The sequence below is a fragment of the Oreochromis niloticus genome, linkage group LG4 (assembly GCF_001858045.2).
Source record: "Oreochromis niloticus isolate F11D_XX linkage group LG4, O_niloticus_UMD_NMBU, whole genome shotgun sequence".
Classification (NCBI taxonomy): Eukaryota; Metazoa; Chordata; class Actinopteri; order Cichliformes; family Cichlidae; genus Oreochromis; species Oreochromis niloticus.
In genome coordinates this window covers 22263165-22279199 of record NC_031969.2, presented here as the reverse complement: position 1 = coordinate 22279199, position 16035 = coordinate 22263165, and the positions used below count along the sequence as shown (strand labels likewise).

General features: G+C 40.9%; 1 protein-coding gene across 2 annotated transcripts; it reads left to right on the top strand.

The window, feature by feature from the left end:
- The first annotated feature begins 4524 nt into the window (after positions 1-4524).
- Positions 4525-15201, top strand: hs3st3b1a (heparan sulfate (glucosamine) 3-O-sulfotransferase 3B1a). 2 transcript variants are annotated; one of them, XM_005454979.4, is made up of 3 exons: positions 4525-5339; positions 13505-13866; positions 14769-15201. In XM_005454979.4, exons 1-3 carry the CDS (start codon positions 4846-4848, stop codon positions 14777-14779), a joined length of 867 nt encoding a protein of 288 aa, XP_005455036.1. In that variant the 5' UTR covers positions 4525-4845; the 3' UTR covers positions 14780-15201. The 2 variants fall into 2 exon arrangements, with proteins under 2 accessions (XP_005455036.1, XP_003450159.1); XM_003450111.5 differs by having other exon boundaries at positions 13505-15094.
- The last annotated feature ends 834 nt before the right edge of the window (positions 15202-16035 follow it).

The following is a 16035-nucleotide window of genomic DNA, read 5'->3' as shown; positions in this document are numbered from 1 at the left end:
CAGAGAAGTGTCTTGATCGGCCTCTCAGCTTACCTAATAACCCTGTCATTAGATTGAAGGCTTTGCGTGTGTAGGATCTCGGTCATCCCCGCTGTTATTTGCCTTTTCTAGGACAGAGTGCCGGATGAGATCATCCATCAGTCGACTTTACCCTCTAATTGGCTCGGATCTCTGACAGCTGCAGGTTGCTCCAGTAGAGACTCTTGTGCAACGCCATGTGTTTATGTTTATGTTTGTATTTGTCTATATGTACACATTAGATATTACCATAGATGGCACGCAGGATACACAAGTGAACACGCACACAAGAGCACAGATGGTTTACATCTCCACCTGCTTCCCTCTTTCTTCACACAACTGCGAGGATGGTGAAAAGAGGTTTCTGAAAATACGTTGACAGGACAAGGTGATAAGCAAGCACAGGATAAAGCAGTGCCATTGAAGTTCTATTGTGCAGGCAGATGTTTAATAAGACTCAGCTTTAGGGTTCTTTTTTTCACCTGGCAGTAAAGTAACAGCATTCTTCACTAATGTGAACAGTCACAACGTTAAACGATTCTATATTTGAACTTTCTGCTTTTCTTAATTGCATTATAATTGCAGACTGGCAACCCAAATACACAAAAGGAAGATAAGGTTGTATTTGTTTATAACAAGAGTACACATTTTAGTGGCTAACACACACACTGAATCCCATGATTGGAGTAGGAGTGTGTGCTGAGACACAGGTCTTTATTTGACTGTCTGGCTTTCATGTATGAGCTGGGTGCTGTTTATGTCATCTGTTTGGGCTGCAGAATAGAAGTCTGTTAACACAGTCCAGGATGTGTAGAACAAGTCAAGCACTCCCTTTAGTGTGTCCACTTTGCTTTTCATCGGCCCTTGTGAAGTGACACAGAGTGCAGAGTGCGTGTGTGTGTGTCTGCTGGGTATTATTTATTGTGAAGGATGACAGATGGAACAAATTAACACACACTTTTATAGAAATCTGAAAAAAACAAAAAAACAAAAAAACGTGCTTGGGCACCTTCTGCGCTCGTGTGCGTGTGCGTATTTGTGTGCATCTGTGTGTATCCTCCCTCAGGTGTCTTTTGTTCTAACTCTAGGTTTCATCCTCCCAAAACTGTGCTCCACTTTGAAGTCTGTCAATCCCCCAGCATGGAGACAAAAAGGAGGCCTCAGAAAAAGCTAACAATAGGGCTTATGCCCTCTTTGAAAACTGCTCTACAGTGTTTCTCAATCACAAGCAAATAAATGATCAATGTGATAATAGTTTATCTTTATAGCTCTTTCAGTCAAATTACCAGTGATCTGACTACACATCTATACAGATGCTGTAGTATTGATCATATTAAAACATATGGGTGTTCTTGAGTAGCTAGTGCCTTGATACATTACATATTAATGCTGATCTTTCTTTCCTTTTTTCTTTGGCTCTTTGGCACAAGCTTCAGTCTTGGCTTTTCTCCCACGGGTCCTTCACACTTATAAATACACATACAGCCTACATTCATTTATACATAAACATCATAAAACAAAGTGGCTAGAGTTTGTAAAAGAGGACATAAGAGATCCTCTCTTAACACCACATTAATATCAAATACAACACTAAACAGGGTATATACTAAATCTGGGGGCTTTCATTATTAGTTGCTAAGTATTTTTTCCAGTGGCTTGAAATGTGACTCAAGTCTGATACTTCTACTGTGTGTGAACTCTAAGCAGTTGCATTAAACACCTGCTTCTCAAACAAGGCGCAATTCTATCACTTCTGAAATTTCTGTTAATTTTTGGACTAAATTCAAACTTTTGTCACTTGCATAAATAACAAAACTTGATCTAGTATGGACTGCAGTGCCCCTATGATCCTAGCTTATAGATTGGAGGCTAACATAAAAGGTTCATGAGCTAAAGCAGCACACCTGGGTCTCCCAGCCTATTCAAGTCAGCCCTTTGGTTCACCTGGTTTGCATTCAAAACATTATTATTATTTTTTTAACCAGAGTTGTGTGATTTATGTAGGCATTGCTGTGTGATAGGACAACTTTTCTTGCACACCCACTAAATGAGAGCGCACATGCTTCCAAGCCCACTGGTGACTGCACACATCCTTTCAAGGAAGCATTTCATTCATCCCAAAAAAATGGAACAAAACAAAACACTGTGCACCGTGTTCAGGTTTGAACGTGCCCCTGGCCTCTCTCTGCCATCCACCTGGCATCGGCCTTCTTGTGTGTTTGTACCTCCAACAACCCAACAGCACATACGACACACATCCACTCCCTGGCTGAACCGCTGACATTGAATGTTTTGAAGTTTTGGTAAAGTTTTAATAAATTCCACTTTTTTCTAAGTACATTTCATCTGTGAACTCCTGCTTCTCACTCTCCTTGAGCCAATTTGTGACAGGGAACATTACAAAAGAAAACTAATTCATCCCTTTTTTATTCTGTTTATCTGGCGCTCATCCATATGAGTGTTCCAGTGTGTTTACACTTGGCAAAAACAGACTGAATTTGTCAGTAGAACTTTGGCTTCAGCCAAGTTAGATAAACACATTGTATCTCTTTCAAAACAGCAGTGTAGTAATTTGTTCACTGTTATACTTACTTAGATAGTTTTCCCATTTTGTGAGCTCTGGATGTGGAAAATGTCTCAGTGACACGTCCACATGAAAACGAGCTTTTTGGACTTTAACTTTACTGCTGATGCTTCGATACTTGAACTCAACAGTTCAACTTCCACTCAGAGGTACAAGCACACAGAGCAAAGATAAACATGATCTGTACACAAAGTGGAAAGGGCAAACCACAAGTGCATAGCTCCAACCAAACCCCTTGGTGCACACAGTTTCCCAAACAGGTTATCTTGTGCCCGTGTCCTGTGGAAGTGCAACTATTAGGATTAGAAAACACACACACATTTAGCCGCACACCACACACATATCATATAGTGTCTGAGAGATGAGATAAGGGGCTTAGATGAAGGGGGCAGGGTGGTCTCTGGCGAAACTCTGACTGACATGGCAGCTCTGGGGTAATCTTGCTAATCCTCTGCTAGCTCAGGGGTGCAGTGGGACTGGAGGCCTTTGACCCTGCACCAGAAGGAGGTGCTAACATAAACACACTGAAACAAACTTTTGTGCTTCCAAATTCCCAATCACACATCTTCATCGTTGTTGTAACTTGCCGTGGCCTCACCCCCACACCCTTAAGGGATAAATGATTAACTTTTATGGTTCGTGATACCGTTTGTTTGTGTGGAACTACACGTTCACATTTTTGTGGCGTTAGCAGGGCCGTTGGGAATCATTATGAGGCCAATTAAAGGTGACTCACGTGAACTGGTTATAGCACATAAATGTGCGAGGCTGTCAACAAACAGCTGATCTTTGATACATGTTTTTTTACGGTGTCAGATGGTTGTATGCTCGTGTCAGTAAGTTCTAAAGTTATAAAAGCTCTGATGGCTTGATCTCCCTTGACAGAAACACATACGCAGTAATGTAATTGATCTATTTCTATTTAGTTAAAATAAAATAAAAATTACCTCCTGCTTTCCTTGGTGGTTCCCTGTGCTAAAGTAAGCCACCTGTTTAACGAAGGAGAGTTTAAATGATATGTAAATTAAATTGTGCCTTACACCAAAGAGAGACCTCCTCTGTTATTATAATCATACATATTTCAACTTCATTCTTCCATAACTATTTTTTTTTTTATATTTACTTATTTATTTTAAAAAGGGTTAATTTTGCTTTTAATAAAGTTGAGACAATCCGCTCCAGGCTGAAGTCCGTGTGTGTGTGTGTGTGTGTGTGTGTGTTTTTTTTTTTTTTTTTTTTAGCTTAGTCGACATTCAGTGCTTCATCTGCATTAAAAGTAGGCTGAGAGAAAAATCCCTGAACTTTCAAAATAAAGTCAAGTGATATGGTAGAGAAAAGAGGTTTCTGGCCGACTTCTAATGTGCACGGAGGGGGGAAAAACAGCAAAAGAGAAAGAAAATGTCAAAATTCTTGCAATATTTGAAATGTGTTTTTAAAAATAATAATATTGTCTGTAATATTTTTTTAGCACAACCTGAATCGCGTTGTTCGAGTAATAAAGACGAACAAATCACAGCAAATACCAAACGGTGGCACATGTTGTCATACGAATGTAAATTTCAGCTTAAAGTACACAGGCTTTCTTCTTCTTCTTATTATTATTATTATTATTATTATTAGCAGTAGTAGTAGTAGTATTATTTGCCCATGGATAATATTTCTGCCATAGATTTCAAGTTAAGTTAATAATTTGATCCACTGTCTATAGAATGCAGTTGTATTAAAGTAGTGTATGCATAAAATCTATATAAGGAAAAAATGTATTAAATAAAAACAAATCATGGATAAAATGTGTACATGCGAATGTAGACCGTATGTATAGATTTCTTTTACCACTTGACAACGCTTACTTTGAAAGGCTTATCGGAAGTCATAATTTCACTGCTTGACGCTGTCGCCTGAAAATAACTTGGTGCTTCAGAGTGATCGCTCAGACGCTCAGAGCCAGTGATGGGAGGCAAGCTGGTTCCTGACGCGCATATCGCTCAACTGGTGATCTGTTTGAATTGCTTTTTGCCGCTCAGTTTTTTGTTTCTATTTTAAATTAAAGTATTTTTTACAGGTATTAAAGTGGAAATAGATGAGCATATGCAGTTCAGTTTTACTTCCCATGTTGGCTAAACGCTAATTTGTGTTTTGGGAAATTGCGCAGCGGTTGTCCAGGAGCAGAACCATGGCAGAGGAGTGAGGCAGCTTTGTCAAAATGCAAAGTAACTGGAATACAACTTTGTCACGGCGGTCCTATGGAATATAGTCCGATTATACACAGTCTACATGTTGTGCCATCATCCCACGTGAAAAACAAACTCTTTGTATTTTGCATAATGCTGTCCCTTTGGGTGTATATGATATATTGCTGTGTCGGCTACTGCTCCACTGTTCCAAACCTGACGTACGGATCGGTGAACAGACACGAAAACCAGGCAGAAGTTGACAACCAGGGATCCTCTTTAGGAGCGTCCAGGGACTTACTAAATAACGAGAACGAGTTGGACAGCAGAGGAGACGAGTGGGATGAAATTAGAGGCGAGGCGAAGGCGTTGGATGATAATGCCCTGTCAGGTTCCCTCAATGAGTCGGAAAGTAAAAAGTTGCCCCAAGCAATCATCATCGGAGTGAAGAAAGGAGGCACCCGGGCGCTGCTGGAGTTTCTGCGCCTGCATCCGGACATCCGAGCGGTGGGAGCGGAGCCGCACTTCTTCGACCGCAACTACGATAAAGGACTGGAGTGGTACAGGTAGCCTACAGCTCACTCTTCCTCACAGTGCAGTATTAAAAACCCACGAGTCACGAACACTACAAAAACACGCCATGCCTCATTTTCCAAAAGGCTGTTTGCTCATTGAATCGTGGGCTACTTATGTGGACATAAATCTCCAGTGTATCGCAATAATTGAGGTTTACATTGCTGTGATTGATCGTCATCTTTTTAACCTTCATAAAACCTAACAACCACCTTCTCCCCTGGCTTATTAAAGACGCAGTTATATTTAAATTTCTACTAAAGCCTTTCATGTCCTGAAAGTCTGGCCTCACTTAACCAAAAGCTACGCCTGTAAATTATCTTGACAGGTAGCCTCATAACATCAGCTCTGATAATCGAGTTATGTGTGAAAGTTGATAAGAAGAAGAAACCAAGAGATTGCATTAAAAAAAAAAAGAATTCTACGCGGTGTATTTGTCACAGCCAAAACGAAGTAACACTGAGCTTCTGCTAGGTTTTATTTTATGAATATTAACAAAAAATAATAATAAAAATAAATAAATAAAACACTCATGCTGAGATTATGTAGTGTAGAGTGTGTCATGTATTATGACCTCTAGTCAAACATATTCACTGTTTGTCATGCTGATTACCAATCATGAAGGAGGAATATATAATGTAAAAGATCCATTGTGGAAAGGGGGAAACACCATGCAGGTTCATTGCCTCTGACTGAAGCTCAGCCATGGGGTTTATCCACAAAATAAATACTGCTGGTGAGATGTTGTTTGTTTCCTCCTGTCATAGAGTTATCTGCAGCACTGTATAAGCTCTGTATGTACCAGCATGAAGAGCAGGTTCAGGCTTTTAACATATAAATGACAAACTTTTACAGTTTTAACAACTGTCAGTGAAGTCAAACCTTTAATGCACTTCAAGCACTTGAATAAGTGACACAGTACGAATTCACATTTTAATAAAGGAAAATTGTTATCATTTGTGCAGTTTTGTTTGGCCGCTTTTCCAAGTTGTGTCGATTTACACAAAGGACAGTTATTTTGTGCGTGTTTGCTTGACCCTGACTGACAGTTCCCGGAATTTTTCTACATCTATCCTTGGATCTTGACTTTCGCTGGCTTTCCAAAAAGGAGAGCAGGCACCAGGGAGAAAATGATAATGCAGAGCTTCCATTTAGACTTGACCTGAATTCTGGATGCGGTTCAGAGTAATAGCCTTTGGTTTATAACTAGGAGTCAGCAAGTTACATAAAACTGTCATCTAGCTTCCTGAAGTGAGATTCAACTTTCAAGAATTTCCAGTCTGTTGATTCATTTGGAGTAATTTGTTTCAGAAGCTCAGTCTATCAGAGGCTCTCATCACAGATCTTTGGTTGCTTACACACTGAATATTGTGTAAGGCAACATTTTTACTGTATTCTCTGTCATGGCAACTGTTGTCCTTGTATGCAAGCTCTTTACTGTCACCTCAGCTGCACAATAACAATGCACTACTCTTAGTGGAAAAAGAAAATACTGTAGATTGGAACTGAGTGCTTTACATCAGAGTAGCCACATTGTTAACAAGAGATAATAGGAGATACTGCTGCTTCAGGTGTCCATTTGACTGAGCCCAGGGATTAACAGGCAATGTCAAAGGATGTAGACACTGTTTCAAAGCTGGCTTCATAAAGCTACAATAGGGGAAGCGAAGCATTGTTCAAAGGACTTCTTGCCTAAGCTCCTTTGAGAATTTCCGGACAGGTTTAGGGCATTTTTGGATGATCAGTCTACGGAGAAATTCTTTTGTCCATCACTGCAGACTCAAAAATAACATGAAACCGTCCTGCGCTTCAACACTTATTAGTCTTCATGCAGTAGCATGTCTGGAATGGATGATGGCTTAAAGAAAAGGAAATGCCATCATTAAAGATGGATAGAATTTAATGTTCATTAAGTAAAAGTCCAAGAAAAAAACCTTTTACAGATAATTGAGGCATACTTACTTCTTGTTCACAGTGACACATACACACTAAACACACAGTTAGTGGCTGTGAGAAGCAGTTTGATCTTGAGAATGTTTAATGCATAATGAAGACTTCTTTTTTTCAGAGAGGTGATCCAGCTAATTAAAACAACTCGGCTTGAGTTGTCACAGTGACATCGCTGTGCCACAAATTGACCCCCTTGCAGCAGAGCCCTGTGACATCAAGTCAGCCCTTAATGATCATTTAGTGGTGCTCAGAAAACTCTCGGCTGCCTTTAAGGAAGAGTGTATTGTTGCTGGATGATCTTTAAAACTATACTCTGTAATACATTTGAACTTTTGCTGAAAAAAAAGAAGTCATCAGACATTCCTCTGTCCACACTGACAAAGCCAGAAAGAGGCATCCACTGACTTGTTGGCCCATATCTTTCACTTCATTGCCCCCCGACTAATGGTGAGCAGTGGCTTGGGGAGAGGTGCATTCTGCTGGGTGGGCTTATCAGCTCCTGGGGTGGCATTGAGTTGTGCCCACACCATTTATCTGCTGTGATTGGTGTGTTCCATTCTGTTGGAGGTCTGTTGTGTCCATCCCTCTGGAGCCCCACATAGAGGAGGGGCCCTCGCCCAGCAGGAGGCCAACCACAATATAGCATGTTTTCACTCTAAGGCAGAAAAAGCGAAGCAGACATACAATACCGCATGCTTACTCGAACAAAGCGCAGGAGGCAACTCCCAAAAGCCGTGGGAATGGCTTCTTCCTTGTCTCCTCCTTTTTTTTTAGCACGATTCTAACTTCCTCCTCTATGTCTTTTTAGACAGGTTATCTTCTGTTCAATGCTCTCATCAAGGTCTTTTGGGCTCTGTGCGGTAGATGTGACTTAATTGCTGTAATCATGTTTTTCCTCTTGAGGTTCCAAATATAGAACAATGAAGAGCTTTCTTACTAACTCATGGAGGGTGTCGGAGAACAGGGCCTAATCCTCCTCGGAGCCCCGGGGGAGCTTACTGCAGCCCAGCGGCAGATAGAGGGCAGTAAATTTAAAGTGAGTCCTTTCTTACTTTTGCGTGATGGAGCTCCATGAAAAGGGATGTTGGAGAACCCCTGAGGATTGCATTAACCCTGACAATAAAAGAGCAGACAATTAGTGTGAAACATGTTTTCTCTGCCTTCACTTTGTATGCAAATGTGCTCAAAAGGGTGAAAGTGCCCTTTGACGAAGCCCAGCAGGAGTTCATCAGGAAGAGCATTCACTGGAACCCGCCCAAGAAAAGACTCAAACACTACGCTTAAGCTTTTTTAGCCCGAAAGTTGACTTTCAGAGATTTCCGTGCGAAAAGTTGCATTTCCCAGGAGCGGGTTTATTTAAATCCACTGGTATCTTTTTGCTCACTCAACACTTTTAGCTGCAAGGACACATGAGAACTGGTCTAAGTGAGACAGCTCTCGATGAAGGTATCTCCCGGCTTAAACTAATGTGTCAGCACACTCACAAGAAAAGAAGTTTTGTTTTTTTTTTCCAGCAAACCATGAAACCTTGCACTTTAAGAACTTCATTTCCTACAAAGACCTTTTTGTTTGCTAGCAATTCCTAGAATAAATCCTATAAATCGTCGATACTAGTAATGTGCGCATCCTCTCCCTATTCCAGAGATTGGAGGCTTAATTTGCTGCAACAACCCCCTGGGCTTTTGCTTGAGGCAATTTGTCAAACCACAGCACTTATTACAGCACTTTGGAAACACTGAAACAAAACAAGTTCACTCCATTATATCCCCATGAGTTGTTGACTTCCTCATCTCTCTCTTTTGTAGTTTCTTCAGGGAAAATGTGTTGTTTCCTGAAGCTGTCTTTCACTCTGCTGCAGAGACTCCCTGACAAAAAGTCAGGGCAACTTTAGAAACAACCAGTCTGCCTCAGCCATCTTTGTTTTTCTTCTTTGAAGTCTTGTTTGCGTTTTCTGATCCTCTCAAACCACCATGCATCTGTGAGGAATACTCTAATTGTTCCAAACATCACATATGCCAGAAACATAGATGTTGGATTTCTTTTCTATTTTAGAATAAATCTAAAACACAATTTAAGCTTTTTAATGTACACTATTTCTATTCCAAAGCAATACAAGGCTAAGCTGACAAGGCTCTGATATATTAATGCTGTGCAAAACCACGTGCAGTAAGCTCTTGACAACTCTGTGCTCATTCACAGTCAGCACACTAAAGCTTGATCATATTAGTTAGTTTCTCTGGCCCTGTTACATCTTTGTCACAGTTTTTACATCCACAACTATGCAAGTATTTGTCAGTGCTGTTTGTATTTGAGTGACTACTAGTTCACTTCAGCTTGGCTGCTGTTGCAGGACTGTTCACCCCCTGAACTCTGATCCATAGATTCAGACACAAACACATTCCTCTGAAACTCCCTTAAATTTGATGGCTCACACTGTTGTCTCTTTTCATCTACTGTGTGTAAAGACAGTAGCGAGTAACCCATACAGGCTTACTATGCACTGATAGCAACAAAGGATTTTATAGCTGTTGTCATAATTGCAAAAAAACAGTGCACGCTAAGCGATGAGCTGAATGTTATTGGATTGCATTTTTGAGCACCAAGACGCAGATTAAAAGCTCTGTAAAGAATGGATTGTCTGAATTCTTAGACGTTAAAGGAAGGCTGGCAGTTGTGTGAGAGAAACCAGAATGGCTGTTCCTCCTGTTTCTCCTCCTCCTCTCTTTAAAACAGGCCTGGTTCCACCAGGCAGCCAGGTGGCCTTGAGTTCTGTATATACTGACAGTAATAATAAAGGACATGCAAAAGCTGTTATTTGTGGCTCAATAAGAAGGAAATTTAAAGTGTAATGGTGATGTTTTTGATACTTGAAACGAAGGCGCACAATGGCTAGAGAAATCCTTGCGTGTTTGTACACTGGTCTGATTATTGCGAGTGGCTGCATACCACACCTCTCATTCTGTTTTTGAGGAGAGGGATGTTTCCCACGGAAGCTCAACTGCTCTTGGAGCTGCAGGGTAAGATTAGAACTCATCATGCCATTAGATAACGTTGAGGGGTTTTTTTTCAAGCACTGTCCCTTGTCTATAGGGTCTAAGAAAGCTGAAATATAGATGCCAATTAGAGTCAGTCAAGCAGAATACTGCAGAATACAAAAAAAGCCTCCTCCTGGAGTTTTTTGCACCCTACTTGTTCCTTACTGATCTCATTACTGAGGACATCATCCAGCAGTTGAGCACCAAGCTACATGCAGTAATGTTGTAAATTCCTACCTTTGAACCTGCTTCCTGATAGCAATGAATGTAAACAAGGCACCAAAAACAAACCCTGTCTCCCCGGCAGCCAGTTAAATGGACACACCTGACTGCCCGGCAGACAAAACAGAGGCCCATTACACAACCCACCAATCCCGGATTAATGTCTGTCTGTAGGTTGTGCTATTGAGGCAAGAAAATGCAGACGCTGCATCTAAAAATGCCTGCCCTCAACTTTGGCGTCAGAACAGAGGGGTGGGGGCATGCAGTCTCCATCCTCTGATGATGCACCTGACTCCATCTAATCCTTATATTTACTTTCTTCCTCTCTCCTTATCTCCCCATTCCTATTGCTCTGAGTGAGGTTTGTCTGAAATGCAATTTAGTTTGTAATGTACCAATTATAAGCATTTTGAATTTTTTGCTTTATGACTCAGAAAACACATTCCATTTTGTTCCACATATACAACCAGGGTCATAGGTAAGCTGGAAACTATGCCTGCTGCATAGGGCAGGAGGCAAGGTACACCATGGATAGGCCAACTCAGAGTAGAGACACATTCAGTTTAGAATAACCAGTTAATCCCACTAACTTCCTGTCTTTGGACTGTGGGAGGAAGCAAGAATACCTGGAGAAAACCCACACAGCCACAGGTGCAAACTCAGCCAGTTGATGGATTCAAACCCAGGATTCTAACTAACCACCGTGCCACCATGGTTATGTATTTGGCTATTAGCTTTGTACAGCCAAATAAAACCATGAAAAATTCATGAAGGGGTAAAAGTCAGCACCTTATGGCTCGGTGTGCCTCAATGCTAAACGACAATGCCTTTGCATGGCTGGCTGATAGATGCACTGAAACCTATTGATTCCAGGCAACATTGTTTATTAAGCAGAACAAATTACGAAAGCTTGCTACATCTGCCCCCCCCTAAGGCAACTCGCTCTCAGACCTCGTTCAGTTGGAGATGTTCTCCTGTTCTCTATCGGTGCTAAGATGAATAATGCATGCCCTCATCACGCAGGTTGTTTTTCTCATTGACTAAGTGGAAAGTTTGATAGGTAGCGAGTTTTTGTGCCTATTCAGGCCTCGGCAAAGGGCCTACGGCGCTACACTTGTGTTTATTCAAGAGATGGAGAAGATAATTGCAGTGGGCTCCAGTATAGTTTTTTTTGTATCTCTCTCCTCTGTTGTTTTCCATCACCTTCAACTGTAGCTAAGGTTCTCAGGGAGAGGGAAAACACTATAAATGTGTAAGACCCACAGCTTCTATAGAAGAAAGAAAGAACAGGTGACATTAGGCGAAGAAACTGTATAAGAAAGAGAACCCCTCTTCTGTATAAATTGCACTAATAGCGTATGGGTGATGTTTGTAGCTAAAGCTTTCTCTTCTCGCAGTGCTGTGCAAAGCAAAATCTTGCCATATTCTGTTGGTTTGCTGAAGCAGAATTGCACGAAGAAAGCTGTTGCTAAACCAACAGATGGCTGGAAATTGTGGTAATTGTTTTAATGACATGACATGACTCCCTGCTTTCCTGTTGTTTGATTTAGATCAGCCGTTCACTATCAAAACCTAAGAATATTACCATGCAGTGTAGCAACTGAAGATTTACATTGTGACTGATGCAAACCCACATGAGGTTTGATTGAAAGGGATGCTTGTTAACGCAAGGCAATATACCATGGCTTAACATTTCTTTGTCAGAAGAAGAGATATGTGCACACTGCTCTTGATTCAAGTCATTTGTCAGATCAGCATGAGATCTCAGACTCTGATTAAGAGCTGCGGGGCACCAAAACGTTAGTTTAACGTGCAACGCAATTTCTAAAAAAAGAAATAAAATGAGTTGGGATGCTGTGTAAAGTAAAACTGGAATGCTATCATTTCTAAATCATTGCATTCTGTTTTTATTTACATGTTTTTGGTGATGGATGAGGACCAGATGAGGAAAAGAGTCGAATCAGCAACTCCCTGACTCGATCCCAGCATGAAAATTGCATTCCCTACTTGCACTCAACTGTATAGGAATATGTGGTGTTGTATCCAAACTTTGTGTAACTGTTTGTTTTTTCATGGATTCAAAATGCTCACCAGTGATTCTCATCATAATAGCCACATATCTCTCTCCCCCTCTCTCTAGAGACAAGCCAACCACCCAGCTCGCCAACAGGCAGCCAACCAGCCTCTAATGCTGCTGCGTGTTTGGCTTAGTCCTAATCCCCCTTGGCTCACTTGAGCCATTATCCAGTGAGGGCTGCAGTTAACAGGCTATATTATGATCAACCCGAGCCATCCAGGGTTAAGAAGAATATGCAGTAATGGGAACAGACAGGTTCCAAGCATATTTCCAAAGGAATGCAAAGCTTCATCAAATCGTCACATTTCTCACAAAAATACTGATATGAGGAGAAAGGTGCATGACATTAAAGCGCATAATGCTGCCTATTCATAGCTAAACCAGCATTTTTAAGTATAACGTAATGAGTCTGAGGAATATTTCAGTGTGAGGATTGTGAGATGATTTAGGTCATTAGATGTTTAATGCAGGTACAAGAGGGACACGAGGGTGGATGTCTTCCTTTACAGTTTGTACTCGGAATATGAAGCTGTGTATTTTTTTTTTCCACACAGTTACTGAAGATTGATAGGACTCCTGCTTTACCTGCCAGCCCTTGTCACGTCATGCACTGTCACAGGCTTTGTTAATGCAGCTCAAGATTTCTACTACTGTCTTCTTGGTGATGACTGACTAGCTTCTCTTTGACAGTGTTTATAAAGCTGCCATGAAGTGATATTGTGTCATCGCTAATCTCATCGTCCTTGATTGGCACTTTTGTAAGCTGTTAACTCTACAAAGGAAAACAGAGTATACAGTGGAAATGGTAGAGTAGGTTTTTGCAAAATATGTCATCTGCAGTGCAAATGTAATTCTTTGTGTTTGTTCTTTACAGGGAATTAATGCCTAAGTCATCAGAAGGCCAGCTGACCATGGAAAAGACCCCCAGCTACTACGTTACTAAGGAGGTCCCTGCTCGAATCTACGCCATGTCTAAAGACACAAAGCTAATTGTAGTTGTCCGGGATCCTGTCACACGAGCCATCTCAGACTACACGCAGACCCGCTCCAAGAAGCCAGACATCCCTTCTTTTGAGAGCCTGACCCTGAAGAACACCTCAGCGGGTCTGATTGACACCACGTGGAGCGCTGTACAGATTGGCATGTACGCCAAGCACCTTGAGCGCTGGCTCCAGTACTTTCCCATGGAGCAGCTGCTGTTCGTTAGCGGAGAGCGTCTCATTACCGACCCTGCAGGTGAGATGGCTCGTGTCCAGGACTTTCTTGGGCTGAGGAGGGTGGTCACAGAGAAGCATTTCCACTTTAACCCAGCAAAAGGCTTCCCCTGCCTTAAGAGACCTGAGGGGAACAGTAGGCCACATTGCCTGGGTAAAACCAAAGGCAGGACCCATCCTAATATTGACCCAGAGGTGGTTCAGAGGCTAAGAGACTTTTATAAACCCTTTAATTTCAAGTTTTACCAGATGACTGGTCATGACTTTGGTTGGGACTAAGAAAAAAATATGATGACAGGCTCATGCTGGTTATCTGGAATTTCTTTTAGTTATAATTATATCACTCTGGAGTTATTGTTTTACAGTCTATGTACAGTATTTGGTGGTGTGTAAAAAGATCAGAAGTCTATTTTATGATAATTTATTGTTATGATATTAACTCACTAAGCTGCCTAACTAGGTTTATTCATGTTTTTATTTGTCGCGAGCTACAAAAATTCTTTTTTTTTCGACCTAAAAGCACACAGTTTTTACAGGTATTACAATCAGGGTCAGTATGTTTTCTTTTTCTTTCTTTTTCTTTCTTTTTACCCAATTTAGACCCAGCTTGACAAAAAACTGGTAATATCCCCTTAACATTTGCCTGACCCTCAGAGGTCTGTGGACCCACTTAGTCAGGTCGATACAGGCCTCAGCTGATCCAGCGCAACTTGCCAGGTAGATCAATAAAGTAATAGCTCCTCATCATGTCAATTAGACCTGAGTGATGGCATTGTCTTGATTTCTCAAGCATCTCAATAAAACATTGATCCATTAATGGTAGCAAGTTTATGGTCAACCTTTGAGCCAAATTCAAGTTAATATGAGAATATAAATTTTCACTGCAATATTCTGACTTAACCACTATTTATTTTGTCTCTACAGGGGAATGTTGATCGGGTTCCAATAGAGTCGTGTCAAATCTGTTTTGGATGTTTTTATCCATTTTCCAAAGAGCTGCTGCCCAGATTTCATAACGCCTATAGAAAATGATTCATATGAAAAGTCATATGAGCCATTCACATTTATTGATCTGTACTGAAATTGCTCTCATTGATCACTCCGTGCAGCTTCTTACTGCATCTGATAGTGGATGTGTTAATTATGCCCTTTTCCACAGTACATAAGCTGCTGGAGTGAAAATGAGGACTTATTTTCTTTACTTTCAGAAGAAACTAAACCAATATAGCCTTTCAGAATTCCTCATCTAAGTTTCATTTGTGGTTGAGTTTTATTCAGCCTCTACAATTCAGCAGTTCCGACATCATCCAGGGTCATTCTAAAATGATTTGCTACAACGTCGTTGTTGTAGAGGCACTATTTCACTGTATGCTTTGCTTTAAAAACATTGAAATGAGTTGGGTTTAAATGAGATGTTGATTAAAAGGTGCAGTCTTGTCATCTTTAATGAAGAAATAAAGAAAGTGTGTTTTATCAAAGTCAAACAATGCAGTCTCTGGCATCCTTGGATTTTCACTATGGTTAAAAAAAAGGATAGTGCTATAAATGTGTTTTATTTGTTGGGCATCATTGCAGCGTGGGTTATTAATGCTTCAGATTTCTGCAGGCAAAAGTGTACTCTTGTGTCTAATCACCATTTTACACATTGTTGCGCTAACAGGCTAATTAGCACGTTAGCTGTCTTGGCTTCCCACTGCCACCACTAAGAGGATTTCGTTGCCATGACCCCCACAAACACATTAAGTGTCAGGTTTCTCATCAGGCCAGAAGTGACTTAATATGAAATGCACCGGATTGTTTTTTTGTTCCTGGGTGAGCCCTCAGGAGTCCATTTATATATACGAGCCATCCCCCTCATGCATGTTGTAGTTTTCATAAAGATGATACTGCTGTCGATTGCATAACATTGAGCCGCAGTTTTCATATTTCTTTTTATTCCAGAAATATTTAGAGCCTTCTGTCAATATGTTTTATCGTACTTAAATATCCTGTTGAGGCATTGTGTGTTGTCCTTGAACTAGTCTCAAACAATGTGACCCATCCATCAAGCAGAACAACTAATCACTGAGCTAAGGTTATGGTTCAAGAGGGGTATGAATCACCTCGCTCTATTAACAAACAACCTTTATTTAACTCTCCAGCAAAACACCCTCATTTACCTGAGGCTGCCAGCAGTGATGAAGCCAGTCTC